We start from the raw sequence: 18,064 nt of genomic DNA on the forward strand, positions 1-18,064 counted from the left end.
ATTATTCATTTTAACCTCTCTACTCACACAAACATGCCTTACCTATTGTAAGGCATAAGATAGTAGTTTCACATGAAAACAAACAAATTGGACCAATCAGAAATCAAAATAAATAATTTTTCAATCCAAAGCCAAAAGCTAAAAAAAAAAACAAAACAAAACAAAACAAAAACAAAACCAGACCCAAACAGAACTCCATCGTCCATGAAACTAATTGTTCAGCACCCCTCTTAAATTCCCAAATAACTTAATTTAAAAGTAAAGTTGGACGTATTGTATCACGGAATATAAAAGAAACACACATCAATGTACTAGACAAAAGAGCAATTCAACACCAACTTAATTTGATACTTACACTTCACCATATCCTTTTGCTTTGAGACCAAAAGTGAAATGTGGAAGGCTCTCCATTTGAGCTTCATCCACTGTTCACTGCAAACTATAAACTACAATTTTGATCATACATCTTTCCAAGCATATATAACAAGAGTGCAAAAATCAGCATGCACAACCTTAGTTGCAGACACTGTTGCTGCCTTGAACTGGAGGAGAGATTCCCATCCATGGAGCTCCAAGACGCATCTTCATTGGTTGGCCTGGGCTGCTACTCCCTTCTTCGCAGCGTCCCCTCTTTTTCCTTCCTTCGAAAACCTTAAACAATACTCCAAAGAGCTTGAGACATTCCTCCTTCTCACCTCCCATTTCAGCATCTACCTCCCATTGTGTCACTTCCCTTACAGAACTTGCTATTCTAACACCTTGTCTGGCTGCTTCTTGAACCAAAGGCCTAGTGTCGAGTTCTCGAGCATCAGCATAAGCGGAAAGAGATGCCAAGAGCTCCTCACATTTCAGTTTTGCTTGTGCAAGCTCCGAAGAGAGTAGTTGGTTGTCCTCTTTGAGCTTCTTGTTCTCATTCGACAGGTCAAGGAAATGTTGTGGATTTTGTGACGTTGCTGCCGGTGGAGGGGACGAGGCAGTAGAGATACTAGGAGCTTCAACAGAGTTTGATGCCGAGGGTGGAAGGGGATTGCCTTTTGTAGCGGATTGAGCTTGTATAGATTTCCTTCGCCGAATCTCTGAAAGAAGGTTTTGCTCACCACGCCGGAAGTAATCGTTAGCAAATTCCCATCTGTCTGGAACAATTTTGCGAAAACCCTGACAGATTTACGGGCAAAAAAATATGCAATTGTTAACATATGATTGCCTCAGTCTATTGGTAAGTATGGGTTTCACCAAAAATCAGATCACCCAACAACTCATGTAATGATTGATAAATTATATTTCTAAAGTAAAACATTAGGAGTTCAGCATGTGTCAGTGCTTAATTACCACAGATCCAAAATATATATACATATATCAAGAAGAATTCAAAATATATTATAACGATGGCATAATCCAAAGCCTAACATTCTTGTCTTAGTTTTAATGTAAATGGCATGAAATTGACGACATTTTTATCAAAACCCAAGCAATTAATCTATATTACAATCTTGTCAACAGGTTAGAAACAAGGATAACAATGTTAAGATACAAAGCCAAAGCCAAAACCCAACAGAATTTTTTTTTCGATTTCTTCATTTGAAAATTAGCATTTTTTGAACTTGCATTTTTAATTTGTCATTTAATTTGCTTACTAAATATGATTAGATAACTGCCTAGAGCTTCCAATCAGTAACCAAATATTGTGCTAGTTGTCCAACTATTAATAAAAATGAAATTGTTTATTTCCTCACGTGATAAACTAGTAAGATAGTCTTGTCAATCTCAAATAGTTCAATTGTACCTTTAAGATACGAATTACTCAAATGTTTCATATTTCATTAGCTTAATTTGAAAGTCTCCAATATGTTCCAGAATAAAATGATTTTAAATTTCTTTTAGTGCTCTGACCACTCTCAATAAACGGGATTAGAACCTACTCAACTTAATAAATTGCCAAGTCAATATTCTTGGCCCAATGGTACGAATTCCAATCTAACCTGAACGCTTAGTTGTAAAGAAAGTTGAATAAGTAAACAAATTCATTAACTCTGGTATAATTTTTTCTTTGAAAAGTGTGGACAATCCAAAAATTCGAAATTGTGACTTTTGAGTGGGAGAGATCAAGTACCAAACTCTTCCATTGGAGAGATACTGTATAGTAATGTTTTCAGGTCAGTCTCTTAAATAATTTATGAAAAAAAGCATAAAATATATTTTATTTTATTTTTTTATGAATAAAATTTTCATAAGTATTTTGATTGTCCTAACTCTGCTACAAAAATATATATATATATATACAAGAACACATTAAGAAAAAATAGTGGTTAATATTCTCTAAAATATAAAACCAAATAATCTTGAAAAACACTCGCAGTCGCTTAAATAACTTTGTTTAAATAATTATATTTAAAGCTCTTTCCGGATTGAACCTTTTTTGGCGTATAGTTTGGGTTTTCAGAGGAATCAGAAACACTAAAATTGTTTTCTTTTTATCAAAAAAACCACTATCAAAGAAAGTGAAGTGCTCTGAAAAATTACTTTTAAAAATAAAAATCAATTCATAAAAAACAAAAAAAAATAAAAATAAAATGAATAAAAAAAGGTAAAATCCTTTTCTTAAACCAATCCACGCATATCCTTTTTTAGCATTCTACTTTTAACAAATTACTCATATTACACCTTTTACTTATTCACCAACCCATATAGCATCCAAATCTAAAACAGGGATGAAAATAAAAATCAGGAAAACAAAAACAATCAAAAATAAATAAGTAAAATAAATAAATAATATAAACTCACATAGGTGTTGAGTTGGCGAACAAAGCTAGAGAAATTATTATGCTTGAAATGAGCAGGAAGGATATCTCTTGCAAACTCAACAGGTTTCCAAACAACAAAAGACTTGCCCATCTCTGCCCATGATATAACCTCATCAGTTTCTGCATCCTCAACCATCTCATATGTTTTAATCAAGAACGGTGGAGGCCCTCCCATTCCTCCTCCTCTCCTCCCATTCCTTCCCATCCCTAGTAACAAATTTTATTACCTTGAAACAAAGATTTCAAGATTAAAAAAAGAAAAAGAAAAAGAAAAAAAAATTTAGCGCGAGAAGAGAAGAAGCGCAGTCAAGAACTCCCAACCCCAACAATAGAATCCCCAAATGACCAAAAGAACTTCTTCCATTCCCTCTCTCTCTCTCTCTCTCTTAGTATTTCCTCAATCCCTCTTCAAACTCCATCTAATAAACTCCCACACACACAGAGAGAGAGAGAGAGAGAGAGAGAGCTCTTGAGAAAGAAAGCGTTTTTAATTATGAATAAATGTTTTTCCCACTTTGGTTTGGTAATTGGTATTGGGGGTTCATGGTTCAAAATGACAGCTTCTTGAAAAAGGGAGAAAATTGAGTAACGGACACGTGGCGGCCATTAAGAGGGATAGTTGGTCATGGTTTTGGCCTTCGGCGGTGCTTTGGCTGTTTCTAGCGTTTCTCTTTTTTCAAAGTGAATTTGTTTCTACTTTTCATATATGAATTATTTAATCGAAGAAAGATTTGAAGGTTTAATCAGCCGTCCTTTTCTTCTCCAACCGCACCTACCCCCTGTGGTGGACTTGGGAAATGATCACCGGCTGTTGCCGGTTTCGAGAGGATTTTTTTTTTTCTCTATCTAACCTTTTTTTCTTTTTTCTTTTTTCTTTTAAATCATCAAATTTTATACACAAACATTGGTTTCAAAACTTTTTTTTTAAAAAAAAAATCATAAAAGTTAAATTTTTTAAAAATATTTATTTAAGTTATTATTTAAAAAAATATTTAATCGCAAATATTTAATAAAAATGTATTGATATTGTTATTATTGGTTTATACAACTTTTTGGTTTTTAAATCATTTTTTGGAAAAATAATAATTTTTTTAAACAGAACATCTATTTTAAAAAGTGGTAATTGCCAAGAAAACCCCCAAAGTTTGCAATATTTCCAAAAACACCCCCTTTAATTTGGGAATCCCTAAAAACCCCTTCCTTTTAATTTCATTCTCTTCCAAACCCCCAAAACATGTAACGGTGGTTAACGGAGTGATTTTTAAATTTCATAGACGAAATTGCCCGCGCATGGGAAGTCGTGGCATTGCCATCATTTCAGCAGTTAGAGAGGAAGTGGGGGTTAGGGTAATCCCAAGAGATAACTTTACTGGAGCCGTATACTTGATTTTTATCACCTCGCATCTTCAGTTTTTTCCCTTTCGTCTCTGCCGGAACATCCTCTGTAATTTCAGCTTTTTCTTTTCCACCGGTGTCTCGAAGGAGAAGTCCCGTGCAAGTATTCGGCATTTCATCAATTCGCAATCTATGGTATTGAAGAAGTTGTGATTATGGTTTTATGTTAACTATTCTGTTACAAAAAAAGATTTTTCAATTTTGTTTTGTGGTTCTGTTTTTATTGGAAGACATTAAAGCCTGCAGGGGGATTTATCGGCTGGGGTTTTATTAGTCTGCACGGAGATTTCTCGGCTAGGGTTTTGTTTTGTTTTACATTTTCGTCTGCCTACACGATCGAATTAGTTTTTCGATTGTTATGATTTGTGTAATGTTTATAATGTACGTTTCCCCTTTCATTTGATATGGTTGCAGTTTTACAAACGAGGTCTCCATTTAAGATATGAGTTGTGGTTTAAAAAAATATGTCACCACTTAACTATTGTTGTCTCTGTTTAACAAACTACGTCTCCATTTAACAAATGATATCTCTGTTTAAAAATTGACATGTTACCGTTTAAAACTTTTCATTTCCCGTTTAAAAATTTGTGAATACTGCTGAATGTGTTCTCATTGTCACAGCCTAGTGATTATAGCGGTCAACCTAGTTATTGGGCGATGCTACTTGACACCGGTAGTGGAGACCTTGGTTGAATTGAAAGTTCACATGATCCCTCGACACTGGGAGATCATCCGAAGGACACCGTTTGCAGCATTTACTGAGTAGGAAGCTGTATTCCAAGAGCGGGCCCTTCTTGATTCTCTGTTGCAAAGGTACGATGGTCGCACCAATAAATTCAGGATCGGGGAAAGCCTGCTGAGTTTCAGGCCTCAAGATGTGGCCCTCGTTCTTGGTCTTTGTTGCGATGGCGACCCAGTCGTGTTTCAGAAGAAGAAAACCCGCTCAGCTTTCGAAGGGAGGTATTTATCAAAAACCTACGAGAGACACAGAGACTCCAGCAAGAGCACTCTTGTGCAACTTGTTCGACAGAGGAGAGAAGAAGAAAATTTTATCAAACTCCTGATGGTGTACCTCATGGGTACAGTCCTCTTCCCAAATACATCATGCTCGGTTCCCGAACTGGATCGTTGATTTTTTCGATGATCTACCCGCCATGGGCGATACGCATGGGCGTAGGCGATGCACAAGTGGCTTATGGAAGACATTCCACAAACAGCCGCTCGAGTGCAAGATAGATGCGCGGGGAAGAAGACCAACACGGGGTATATTAAGGGTTGCTCGGTCGCACTTAACATCTGGTTTTACGAGCTGACCGGAATCAGAAAGAAAGTCCGTTTCGGCAAGATCCCAAGGATGTTGTGCTACAGTGAAAGTACTTACCGGAAACAAGCAACGATAGAAACCAGCTTGTCATCGCTCGAAGGAAAAAAGGTAATAAGTTATGAACAATGTTTAACAGAAGTCTTTAATGTTTAAACATATTATTTAGCATTAAACTGTATTATTTACAGTTTAAAACTTATTCATTAAAGTTTAAAAATTTTGTTCTCCATTTAAATATATTCTATAATGTTTAAATATATAAATACTCTGTTTAAATATAGTTTTATTGTTTAAACTGAATGATTTCGCTGAAATTGTTTGGTTTACATATGTTAGTTTCCTGAGCTGGTTCCGGCGAATGCTGAAGAAGATATATTTGTTCGGGTCAACCGACGGATGGATGCTATTGCTCTAGAACCACTTGCTCGAAGGCAGGATGAGAGGGCAGCCTCTTCCGTGTACGCTGGGCGCCGTTCTCCTACTTCCAGCCCACCACGCGCACGCATTTCTCGACGCCGGAGAAACCCTCCCCTACCCCGCCCGATTGCGACAACCCCCACTCCCCGGACCACGACAACGACAGTACCCCCGATTATGGCAGCCCCACTGACGGCTCTAGGTGAAGATGTCACTGCAACTCTTCTGCAGGCGTGCCAGATATTGATGACCGAAGTTTTCCTCGCTTGTCACTCGGGTTGAGGCACTGGAAGGACGATCACAATCGACTGGGTCGTCCCTCCAAAAAAATGAAGCACTCGGGACGGACGAGGTATCGGAATTTGACAACGACGACATCATCCGGGTGGCCATTCCAAGACGACCACATTCGAAGAGACTTGCGAAAAAGAGGAGAACAATAATTTGATTACGGCTGATTGATTCTCAAGATGAGGAGGATCATGAGACATCCTTTAAGATAGGGTTGATCTTAAAATTTTGGTCTGACTCCAGCGAATATCCTGGACAAGATCAGAGGAGGAGGAGGAGGACGACGACGACGAGGAGGGGTTGTCCACGCGAAGGGTTCTTCCTTCTCATTTATGGTGTGAAGTCCACAAGCCGGTTGACGCTTCAAATTCGAGAAAAAAAAAGAAACGCACGGTGGACCGAGCTTGACTGATCAAGACGAACGGGTCTTCCGATATTTATGTTAAAATTTAAAAAATTTAATTCCGTCATTAATTTTTCTGCACGGGATACCATAAACTTGTCATCTGCCACATGCCAACACTTCAGTTCAAACGAAAAAGATCAATATTTTACGTAGAGACTTAAAGAGTTTACACGTTAGGTTAATATTTAAACGTTAATATGAATAGTTAAACAGATAAAGACAAATTTAAATGGAGACGACAATTCTTAAACAAATATGTAATATATTTAAACATAGAATAACACAATTAAACAGTATTTAACATATACAACTAGATAAACATAAACGAGAAGAACTTTACAACGAAATGAACTCGTTTTCAGTAGGATTCGACAATGACATATCGTTTGTCTTGACAACAAGATCGACTACAGCTCATTTGAAGATGGAGTGCACTTGACCAATCCGCTGGAAGTCAACTTCATTTTCTGTTGGACAAACCGATTTATATCTATCGGGTATAATAAACTCCACCCTGACTAATTTTCTGAAACAAATTTACATCTATCAATATCACAAAAACTCTCCATAATAAACCTGCATTTTTTATAAATTCATGAAGAAATTCTCACCATATTACAAAATCGGCAGAACTGAAATTGAACAAACCAAATGAGGAGAAGAACAAGAAGATGTAATGCAACTTCTAAACATTGTCTTACAGAAAGCAAGCAGAAAGCCCCACATAAAAGTTGGACAAAATGTGATTGGGCGCTTTTTTTCCCACCATTTTCAAGGGCAAAAATGGGATTTTACAACATGGACTCATTTGAAGTGAACGGTAGGGGGTAAAAGGGAAGTTAAACAATAATGGAAGGGCTGTCTGGGGTTTGCCAAACTTGGAGGTGCTATTTGGGAATATTTGAAATTCACGATGGGTAAACAGTAATTTTTCTTTTAAAAAAAAAATATTATTATTATTAAAATGTGAATTATTTTGCACATATTTAATATCTATATGTGATTTAACTTGTTTAAACTATTTGTTTTTAACTTTTTTTAAAAAAATATATTCTGAAATGTTTTTGTTCCCAATTTTGCTTCCCAGTATAATCATAATTATGTTTTTTTACACACATAAACAAATACATTATAAAATAAATCTAACTATTATTATTATTATTATTTAATATTGGGCAAAGAATAGATATGTTTATTGTAGATACAAAAGTTATAAATTTATTATTTATATATTTTTTAATTGTGGTTTTTAATTATTTATAAAAATAATTTTTAACTTTAAATACATGTATGTATTTTTTTAAAAATATATATATACTTGCATAATAACAAATAATATGCATTGGTAGCATAATTTTTAAAATGCAAGTGTAGGGGAAATCCGCTTCCCCCTGCCACTCTGCAAGTGTGTATGCTACTATGACAAAAAAATAAAATGCATAAACCAAAAATAATAATAATAATAATAATAATAATAATAATAATAATAATAATTTAAAAAAATGACTTAAAACTCCAAAAGATGCATAAGCCAGCAATAATAATAATGTCTTTTCAAAAGTAAATGCCTTTTAAAAAAATAAATTTTTAAAAACTAAGAATAACTTAAAAAAGTTTTAAAAGCCAATAAAATTCACTTTTGTGGTTTTTCAAAAAAATAATGATTTTAATAATAATATTTTTTAAAAATGGCTTAAAACTAAAGCTATAATAATAATAATAATAATAAGTGGAAATTGCCAAAAAAACCCTTTAAGTTTGTAAAATTGCAAAAACACCCGTTAGTTTTGCAATCCCCAAAAACCCCTCCTTTTTAAAAGTCTATGTTTTTTTCAAACCCCCAAACCCCGTAGAACGGATGTGAACGGAGTGAGTTTCAAATTTTTTTGGACGAAAATGCCCTTGCATGGGGAGTCGTGGGCTGCAGCCCATCTCGGCGATTTGAGAGGAAGTGGGGGTTTTTCCGTGAGGGTAACCCCAAGAGACGAATTTATTGGAGCCGTTTAATTGCTTTTTTTCTCAACTCACGTCTTCGCCTTTTCCATTTCGAGCTGCCTCCGAAGTTGTCTCTACCGGCGAAGCCTCCTGAATTGGCATTTCATCGCCTTTTTCCCTTTCCACCCGGTATCTCAAGGAGAAGTCCCCCGCTGAACTAGTTGGCATTTCATCGCTTGCAATCTAAGGTATTGAGTATGGTTTTTATGTTAACTGCTGCTACAAAGAAAGATTTTTTTCGGGTTTTTGTTTTGTGCTCTGTTTTTGTTGGAAGATATTGAAGTCTGCAGGGGGATTTCTACTGGGGGTTTTGTTAGTCTCGAGGAGATTTCTCGGCTAGGGTTTTGTTTTGTTTTGCATTTCGTATGTATACACTATCGAAATAGTTTTTCGATTGTTATGATTTAGTGTAATATTTATAATGTACATTTCCGCTTTCGCTTTGATATGGTTGCGCTTTTACAAATGAGGTTGACGTTTAAGAAATGAGATGTTACGCTTTAACATTTGTTGTCTCTGCTTAAGTATTCTCGCCTCTGCTTTAACAAAATGGGTCTCTGCTTTAACATTTTTATATCTCTCGTTTGATAACCGAGAGTTCTACGGCTTAAAACCTTATATTTCCGCTTAAACTTTTGTCAATCTCGCGAGCTTGTGATTATGGCGGTCAACCTAGTTAATGGGCGTTGCTATTTGACACCGGTCGTGAAGACCTTAGTCGAATTGAAAGTTAACATGACCCCTCGACATCGGGAGATTATTCAAGGACACCGTTTGCAGCGCTCATCGAGCCGAAGCCATATACCAAGAGAGGGCCCTTCTTGATTCTCTTTCGCAAAGGTACGATGGTCGCACTCAATAAATTCGAGGATCGGGGAAAGCTCGCTGAGTTTTCGGGACCTCAAGATGTGGCCCTCGTTCTTGGTACTGCGTTGCGATGGCGACGCAGATGGTCTTTCGTAAGAAGAAAACCGGTCGGCGTCAAGGCCGGTGATCTATCAAAGACCCTACGAGACACAGAGACTCCATCAAGAGCACCCACGGTGCAACTTGTTCGACGGAGGGAGAAGAAGATAATTTTGTCAAACTCCCGATGGTGTACCTCTATGGGGGACAGATCCCTCTTCCCAAATACATCATGCTCGGTTCGAACCGGATCGTTGATTACGCCGATGATCTACCCGACCCATGAGGCGATCACGCACGGGCGCAGCGGCGACGACAAGTGGCTTATGGAGGATATTCCACAAGCGGCCGCCCGAGTGCAGAGATAGATGCGCGGGAAGAAGACCAACACGTAGGTACATTAAGGGTTGCTCGGTCGCGCTTAACGCTCTGGTTTCTACGAGTCGACCGGAACGGGGAAGAAAGTCCGCTTCGGCAAGATCCCAAGGATGCTGCGTGCTACGGTGAAAGTACTTACCGGAAGCAAGCGACGGTGAGAAACGAGCTTGTCATCGCTCGATGGAAAAAGAGGTAATAAATCATGGACAATGTCTAACATAAGTCTTTAATGTTTAAACATTTTTATTTAGCGTTTAACTTTAGTATTTACCGCTTTAACTATTATTCATAACCGCTTTAAATATTTTTGTTCTCCGCTTTAATTATATTCTATAACGCTTAAAATATATAGTTTTTTTATAGTTTTAAAAATGAATGATCTCAGCTGAAATTGTTTGGTTTTACATATGTTAGTTTCCCCGAGCCGGTTCCCTGAACGTCAAGAAGAAATATTTGTTGGCGCCAACCGACTTTGATGGATGCCATCGCTCCCAACCACTTGCTCAAGGCGGGATGAGAGTCAGCCTTTCATCGTGCGCTACCGGACGCCTGCTCTCCTACTCCACCCTCACCACGCGCACGCATTCATCGACGCCGGAGAAGCCCTCCCCTACCCCGCAGATCGCAACAACCCCCTACCACGACAACGACAAATGGGCTCCCCGACTCATGGCAGCTCCTCCCGACCGCGGGCACTCCCACCGTAACATTGGGCGAAGATGTCACCGCAACTCTTACGCGTGCATGCCGATATTGACGACCGAAGTTTCTCGGCTTGTCGCCGTGTGGAGGCGCTGGAAGGACGTTTCACAAATCGACCGCGCCATCCCTCGAAAGAATCGGCACCCGGACGTAACGAGGCGCCGAATTTCGACTGACGTACTTACATCATCGGGAAGGTCATTCCCCAAGGCGGCCACATTCAAGAGACTTGCTAAAAAAGAGGAGAACAATATCGCTCGTCTCCACCACCGGCCGACGATGAAACAATAAGCAACACCATCGGGCGGTCATGTCATATCGAGTCTGCTGCCGCTGATGACACGGGCCATGACGCGGAGGCACATCAGAGATGATGTGGCCGCTGTCAAGGTCGAGAAGGTCGCCGACTCTTCGATGAAATCATCGACCGTGGAACCGGCCGGCCGAGATTGCGGGTATCAAAGATGGACACAATCCTCGAGGTCAAGAACAAGTTAAGGGTGCTGCCTCCCAACGATGCCGCTGCCTACGGCTACTGCTGAGAAGATCGCCAATCCGGCTGCTGCGGCGTCGGCCGACGAGTCAAGTAGCCCAAGCAGACACAATCCCACCACAACAAGAACCATGTAAGGGAAGTGTCTCATGTTGATGCCGCCGCTGCCGCCCCTCAAGATCGCCGCACACAATCCCACAACAAGAACAACAATGTAAGTGACGTGTTCGCAGCATGATGCTGCCGCCATCGCCCCCGCAGATCGAAGGAAGATGCCGATGAAGACCCGACCGAGCAACGAGAGAGACGATCAAGGCCAATCAAAAAAATTGACCGCATTTTGACTCGAAAGCTTTTATTCAAGAAGAAGAAATGGGTCGGGCCTCGAGTCGTTTTGACAAATACGAAAGCAGGAGTCGATGAGGATCTTCCCTCAACCGCCTCATGGATCGTAAGTGTAACGCTTTTTACGATATTGTTTAAAGAGTTTCCTCATAGTGTTTAACTATTACCTAATAGTGTTTAATACCATTATGTTATGGCATCTTAAGTTTTCGCTTTACCGCTTAATTATATATAATATCATGTAACAATTGATAATATCATTTAAATATTTACAATATGGTCTTCTAACATCTCAGTATCGCTTAACCCTCAAAGACCGGTCGGTGGAAGAACGAGTCACGCAGACTCACACGCGATGTGTTATACACGCCGCTTGAGGGGTGGGAGACGGTCACCGATGATGTGATGGACGCTCAGATGCATAATACAAAAAGTCGCTGAGCAAAGAGCCATATCCTTACAAGAAGCGCCCATCATCGATCATCGCTATACTGCTTATGTCAAAGCGACGACGCATGACACGACCATTATGGCTATGATCGATGCGTCAGCGAACCCGCATGAAGTTCAAAATTGTCATCCTCCCGATAATGCACGAATGGCCACTTCCATGTCGTCATCCCGACAATGATAAACAAGAATATGGCTATTATTCTTCATGTCCGGTACCATAAGGACGCTATTGACATGGTAAGTTCTTTAATTATGTCCGATTAATATCCGCTTTGGTATTTAAATCGGTATTCTAATCTCGACTGCGATATCTCGACAATGAATCTATTCGACCTTTGTGTCGACATGGAGTTCGCTGTAGTCGACGACTCAAGAAGTACCCGCCGCAAGACGGCTACGTAAAACCCCACGCCTAAAAACAAGGAAGCGCCGATCGCGCCTGCCTACGCTAGGCGTTTATCGAGCACCATCGCGGGGTGAGAAGTTACGTGCCACCGCAGATGCACGCTCCTTACCTCGTGACACGGTGATGTTACCCGCATACTTTAAGTGAGGGAGTAGTACCGCGCCCACGACAAAGGTCGCTACAAGCGGTTAAATTGCTTTTCAACAATATGTCTTCAGATATCCGACTGCACAATTTTGTTTTCAAACGTGAATTGACAAATTCAATTCATTGTTTTCGTGTTCAAGAAACTATGACTTTGTATATCTTAATGTAAATTTTGTTTGTTTTGAATTGTAAAGCGGGTTAAATTCCATTCGGTTTTATTTCATTGTTTAATTTACGCTGTGATTGTGACATTTCACTTATCACAGATAAATATAGTATATATCGCTTAAACATCAGCTTTTAAATATTTCAAAATTACGCGACATCCGCTTAAAATAACACTTTCTCCGCTTAAAATGAATGCACTTATTGTTTAACTAAATACGGAAAGTCGCCTTTCATCAATACACAATTCAATTCATTGCTGTTTTTCAAGAACACGACTAGTATATCTCAATGTAAATTTTGTTTGTTTTCAATAGTAAGGTGTTAAATTTCATTCGCCTATTTCATTGTTTAATTTACGCCAGAAGTTGTGCACATTTCGCTCTTCATTGTTTAAATATACCATATATCGCTTAAACATCACTGAAATATTTCAAATTATGCCAGTCCGCTAAAATAACAATGTCTCCGGTAAATACATTCAATCTGCTATAAATACACAAGTTTCTCGTCATCGCCGCTTTATTAACAATGCCTAGTCGGGCGAAGCGGCTTACTGTAAGATCGCCGATCGCGACCGGATCCTCGCAGCGGCCGCAATGTAACTTCGCTGGACATCAAACGCCATACTCGATCCTCTTTCGCCTAGGCCGCTGCTTCTAGTCACAAAGCGGTCGCGAAACGAAGCTCACGATTTCCGCCTCAAGGCCTGCCATCGCCGGGTATGGGGAATATAGCTTCTTTGTAGCCAGCTTTGTAATTGTCGACGTGAAGTACCCGCCATAAATCGACATGTACGCTGCAGTTCCGCTCGCATTATTGTCACAAGAAGCACGTTGGTCAAGGGGATACCATAAACTTGCCACCTCTCGACATGAACAAGTTCGGCGGCGACATCCACGGAGTTGCGCGATCGGGTTGGATCACTCAGAATTATCATCGACTACAACGCACTCAACACGTAAGATTTCTGGCCGCCCCTCAACAATGATCTCCTAACTTCGAATCGAGATGTCCGGGCATAAGTAGGTCTCCCATTTGGGTCGCTGGCTTCACGCTCAGCCATATAACATGCGATCAACTCGAACCCCAAATGAGGTTAAACAAAGATTTCGATGGTTAAATAATTCACTAACATGTTTAAACATTATCAGAATTAAATAAACGAAATGGTCAACATTTTAAAGTCGTAAAAAGCTGCACTTAAAACAAAGATCGAGAACGTTTAAAGGGTAATACTAAACGCTAAGTATAAATCAACATCTCGCAGACCTTACGGAGTCGGACCATTGGCACACCCGCAGAAACGATCGCTCTCGATCCAAGCATCGAACGATCACATGACGCTCGACCACATCTCACCCCAACGATCACCTCCGAATGTAGCATCTCGTACCAATGTCATATCCGGATTTATTAATCAACTAAACGTGATGAGCTTCTAGTGAGCATGGCCCTGCAGTTCACTTTCATCAGACGTCGAAATCTCGCAGCCGTGGATGCCCACGCACTGCGGAAGCATATGTACTCAAGCACCCTCCCTCAACGCCTTCCTAGTCTCGACATCGCTTTGCATAAAATTGGCCTCCAAATGCGGTAAGACAAGCGATGCACTGCGGGCGTGTTAAGAAGGAAGACTTTCAGCACTGGCGCCACAAGGCCCTCGGACCGTCCGACACGTAAGGTAATTATCTCAAGGATCACCTCCACACTGTCCCGAGCAAGTGCATCGCCCAACTTTAGATATACGAACTCAAGTCCAATTCGCATCGGGTCTGCTGCGTCACACGTACCGCGCGACGCGGAAAACCATTGCCACCACCTTTCCCCGCAACCCGTAGTAGTGTACCCCGACATTTTCCAAGGCGTGCACCATCGAGAAATGCGTAGCCGGCCCGCAAGCCCTCTCGAATCCCACACACTACACGCCAACAAAGAAAAGAACGCACGCTTAAAACGATCACCGCCTCTCTCCACGATCGCAACGTCGCCGGATTTCGCTCTCACGACCTTATCCACATACCAAAGCAAAATGAAATATAGCCGGAGATGTCACCGCTGGCCGAGGACCACCCGCATGCTTCCTTTTCTCCCAACCAAGCTCGCTTTGTATGTTATGTGGACACCATGTCTCCCGCAGACGCCCTTCTCGAACGTCGATGGCCTCAGACAAGGGACGGCCCTTGAGCTTCGAATCACCTGCGGCGCGCTAACCCATCGACGCTGATGATGACGCCGAACCCACGCCACCACCGCAGCAAAAGCGTACGGTCGATCGTCTCGACTTCGAAAGTTATTTTGTTATACTCTTCGACTAGCGATGAGGCGCCCAACGACAAACTACTCGGCAGCTAGATTCCACGCCACCCGGCGTTTTTCGCTCTTTATGAATTTGAAGTCAAATTCCTTTTGATCGCATGTATCAAGTACATCCCCGAAAATGTTCGCCACCGGCCAAAACGCTGGCGACCAGTCATCCAACGACACAACACTTCGTAATGATCCGACGAGGAAGGAAGACATCCCACACCGTCAGGTCACCATGATGAAACGGGGAGCACTTAATCAATTCCCGCCAATACTCACTATGAAAAGATCAATATGTTGCTTTGAGAATATAATGTTTGTGTCTGATAATGACATAGTTAAACGTTAAATTAAATACTTGAAACAATTAACCAATAACGGAAAGGACTAAGACAATACGTTAATCAAATGATTTTATTATATTTAAACAATCAAATCGACCCCTGCATAACCGAAATAATTAAAAGAGGAAGGGAACTACAACGAGTAAACCTCGCTCATTAGGATTCTAAGAATGGCACATTTTCCTCCCGACGACAAGATCAACCACAAAGACATCTAAGACGGTAGGACGCCACACATCCGACTGGAAGTCAACATCGCTTTCTATCAGCAAACCGCTTTTATATCCATCCTGTGCGATTTAACTTAACCCCGACAAGAGAAACTTCTGAGACCCCCATCGCTCACATATCTCAAATGCATACCAATTCCCAAGAAGTCTCCGAGCCGCCGAACATTAAGCACTCTTCCCTCCTCTGTGAATCTAGCAATACCACAAAAACTTCCATAATCTATCGGTCGAAACCAAATCGCATAAACCAAACGAAACGAAGAACAAAAACGAAGACGAATACGATGAAGAAGTAGAAGATGTAAAGTGCTAAAATCAAAGCAGTCAGAATCGCAAAACAAAAAGCATTGTACGCTGTACGCATAGAGGTTAGATTAGACGTGATGTGATCGGGCGGTATTTTTCCCTCCCATCGTAAGCAAAAGTGGAAATATACGCTCATCGTCATGCGAGGAAGACATAAGCTGTCATCGTCAATGAAAAGTTCTCACTCAACATGAGTCTCGTGGTAAACGCCAAGCTTTTTATGTTTAAACAGTACACATATAGTGTTTAAAATAACGGTTAACTCGCTTAACTAAAAGTCTCATATCACACATGTTATGTGCTACAAATCGAACGCTTTAATCGTGATCAACGCTGGCTATTGCTAGACGTGGGTACCTCCTCGGGTCACCGCTTTAAACATATTTACGTATTTTCTTAAACACTCGTTGCTCATTGTTTAAAGAGTAACTTGAGTATCGCTTAACTTTTCTCATTGTTTTACATGTTCGACGCCTTTTTGTTTCCCTACATTAGCTTTTTACTATAGGTCTCTGCTTAAATTTCGTAAGTTCACAAACTAAACTACGACTGCTTTCTTGCTTTTTATTTGCAAAAGATTTACAAACTATTTACAACACATTTACATAAAGATTTGCTTACTACATTTACAACATTTACAAAGATTTATCAACATTTACTAACATTTACAACGTCGCTTCGACTTTTGGACACCTTCACGACTGACCCGTCAGAGCAACGAAACAAGCTGCCCTGGTTGGCGGTTCGAACGCTCACGAGCCAGCACAACAAGCGTGATCAACTTCGAACCCCGCAAAACGCATGACAACATTAAAAGTAGGTAAAACAACACACATCCGCTGAAAAACGTACTATTAATCAACGCGGTCATGGTAGGACGTAAACGACGCATCCCTCGACAAGGCTAAACACGTGTAACGTACTGCTTGTACACCGACGCCATTTTCTAAACGCTAATGTAAAAGTCTCGCGTGGTAAAATGTCAACTGGCCCTTTTAAAGCGACAAGCTTTCACGATCTCCCTCCCTCTAGAGACTCCTCCGCAATCACGCAATACGTGAAAACTTTCTGCTACCCAAGCCGAAATGCTCTTCACTGCTTTCCCTGGCCATCCACCGGGCCGTGAGAATCCTCCGCATCTCGTGCACTATGAGAGGACTTCGCTCGCAGGAAAAGATAGTTTAACTAGTTCAGCCGATTACGGCTAATCGATTCTCAAGATACGAAGGGCGCTTCACGAAACATCCTTTCTCGATGATGGTGTCGTCCATGGAAGAGGGAGTGATGGAGTGAGGAGGATGGAGGGAGGATCGAGGGATGACGATGACGAGGGTGGCGGTTGTCCACGGGGAGGGTTCTTCCGGTTATTTACGCGTGTGAAGTCCATGCATGTGCCGACCTTTCTCGCATCCTGCAGGAGTGCTAAACGCACAGCCGCCGACATCGACGGGCGAGGAACGAACGGGTGTCTCGAAAGTCGAGGTTACCGCAGTATAAGAGAATTAATGTCACACACCCCACGCACGATACCATACCTTGCAGCACTCCGCCACGCGGCCACATATGCCAACAATTCGTATCAGATCAAACTAGATCACATGCTTTTGACTGCGTAGAGACTTCTGAGAATTTACACTGCGGCTTTACGATAGTGTACATGTAAAGATAACGCGAAATCGGGAGATGGAAGTATTAAAGTCGAGGCTTTTATCAATTATTAAACATATTAGTAAAAATATTTAAACCGGGATAATAGCAAAGAAGTTAAACATTACTTTAAAAATATGCACATTGATAAACTCATAAACGAGAAGAACTTTTACAAACGAAACTGAACTCGTCAGAATTATCGCTCTCCTCGTCGTAATACAACTTACAACCATAAACGAGAAGACGATACCAAGAGATACGCCTCCTCGGGCCTTCATAATAAAATCGACTACAATTTCATTTGAAGATGAAGTATCGACTAACCGAAGGGAAATCAATTTCTATCGCTCGAAACCGATTATATATTTCAAGAGCAATGGAGGATAGTCAACAAGATGTAATGTAACCTTGGCATCGCTCATCGAAACGTTAGCAGAAGCTCCCTCAGTGCCGCCCAACATGAGGATTCTGCGCTCTTTCCTTGCACCATTTTCGTGGCCAAAATGGATTTCACAACACGGACCTATTCATGAAATCTTAGGGGTAAAGGGAAGTTAAACACTAACGGAAGGGTCGTCTGTGGTGTAAAAGTAGAGGGGTTTT

General features: G+C 40.7%; 1 protein-coding gene across 1 annotated transcript; it reads right to left on the reverse strand.

The window, feature by feature from the left end:
- Positions 1-212: 212 nt before the first annotated feature.
- Positions 213-3,304, reverse strand: LOC120262845 (heat stress transcription factor B-1-like). The gene is made up of 2 exons (XM_039270746.1): positions 2,782-3,304; positions 213-1,155 (listed from the first exon to the last, which is right to left on the reverse strand). The coding sequence occupies exons 1-2, from the start codon at positions 3,004-3,006 to the stop codon at positions 514-516; spliced, it is 867 nt and encodes a 288-aa protein (XP_039126680.1). The 5' UTR covers positions 3,007-3,304; the 3' UTR covers positions 213-513.
- Between the last annotated feature and the right edge of the window lie 14,760 nt (positions 3,305-18,064).

Source organism: Dioscorea cayenensis, chromosome 6 (genome assembly GCF_009730915.1).
Source record: "Dioscorea cayenensis subsp. rotundata cultivar TDr96_F1 chromosome 6, TDr96_F1_v2_PseudoChromosome.rev07_lg8_w22 25.fasta, whole genome shotgun sequence".
Lineage (NCBI taxonomy): Eukaryota > Viridiplantae > Streptophyta > Magnoliopsida > Dioscoreales > Dioscoreaceae > Dioscorea > Dioscorea cayenensis.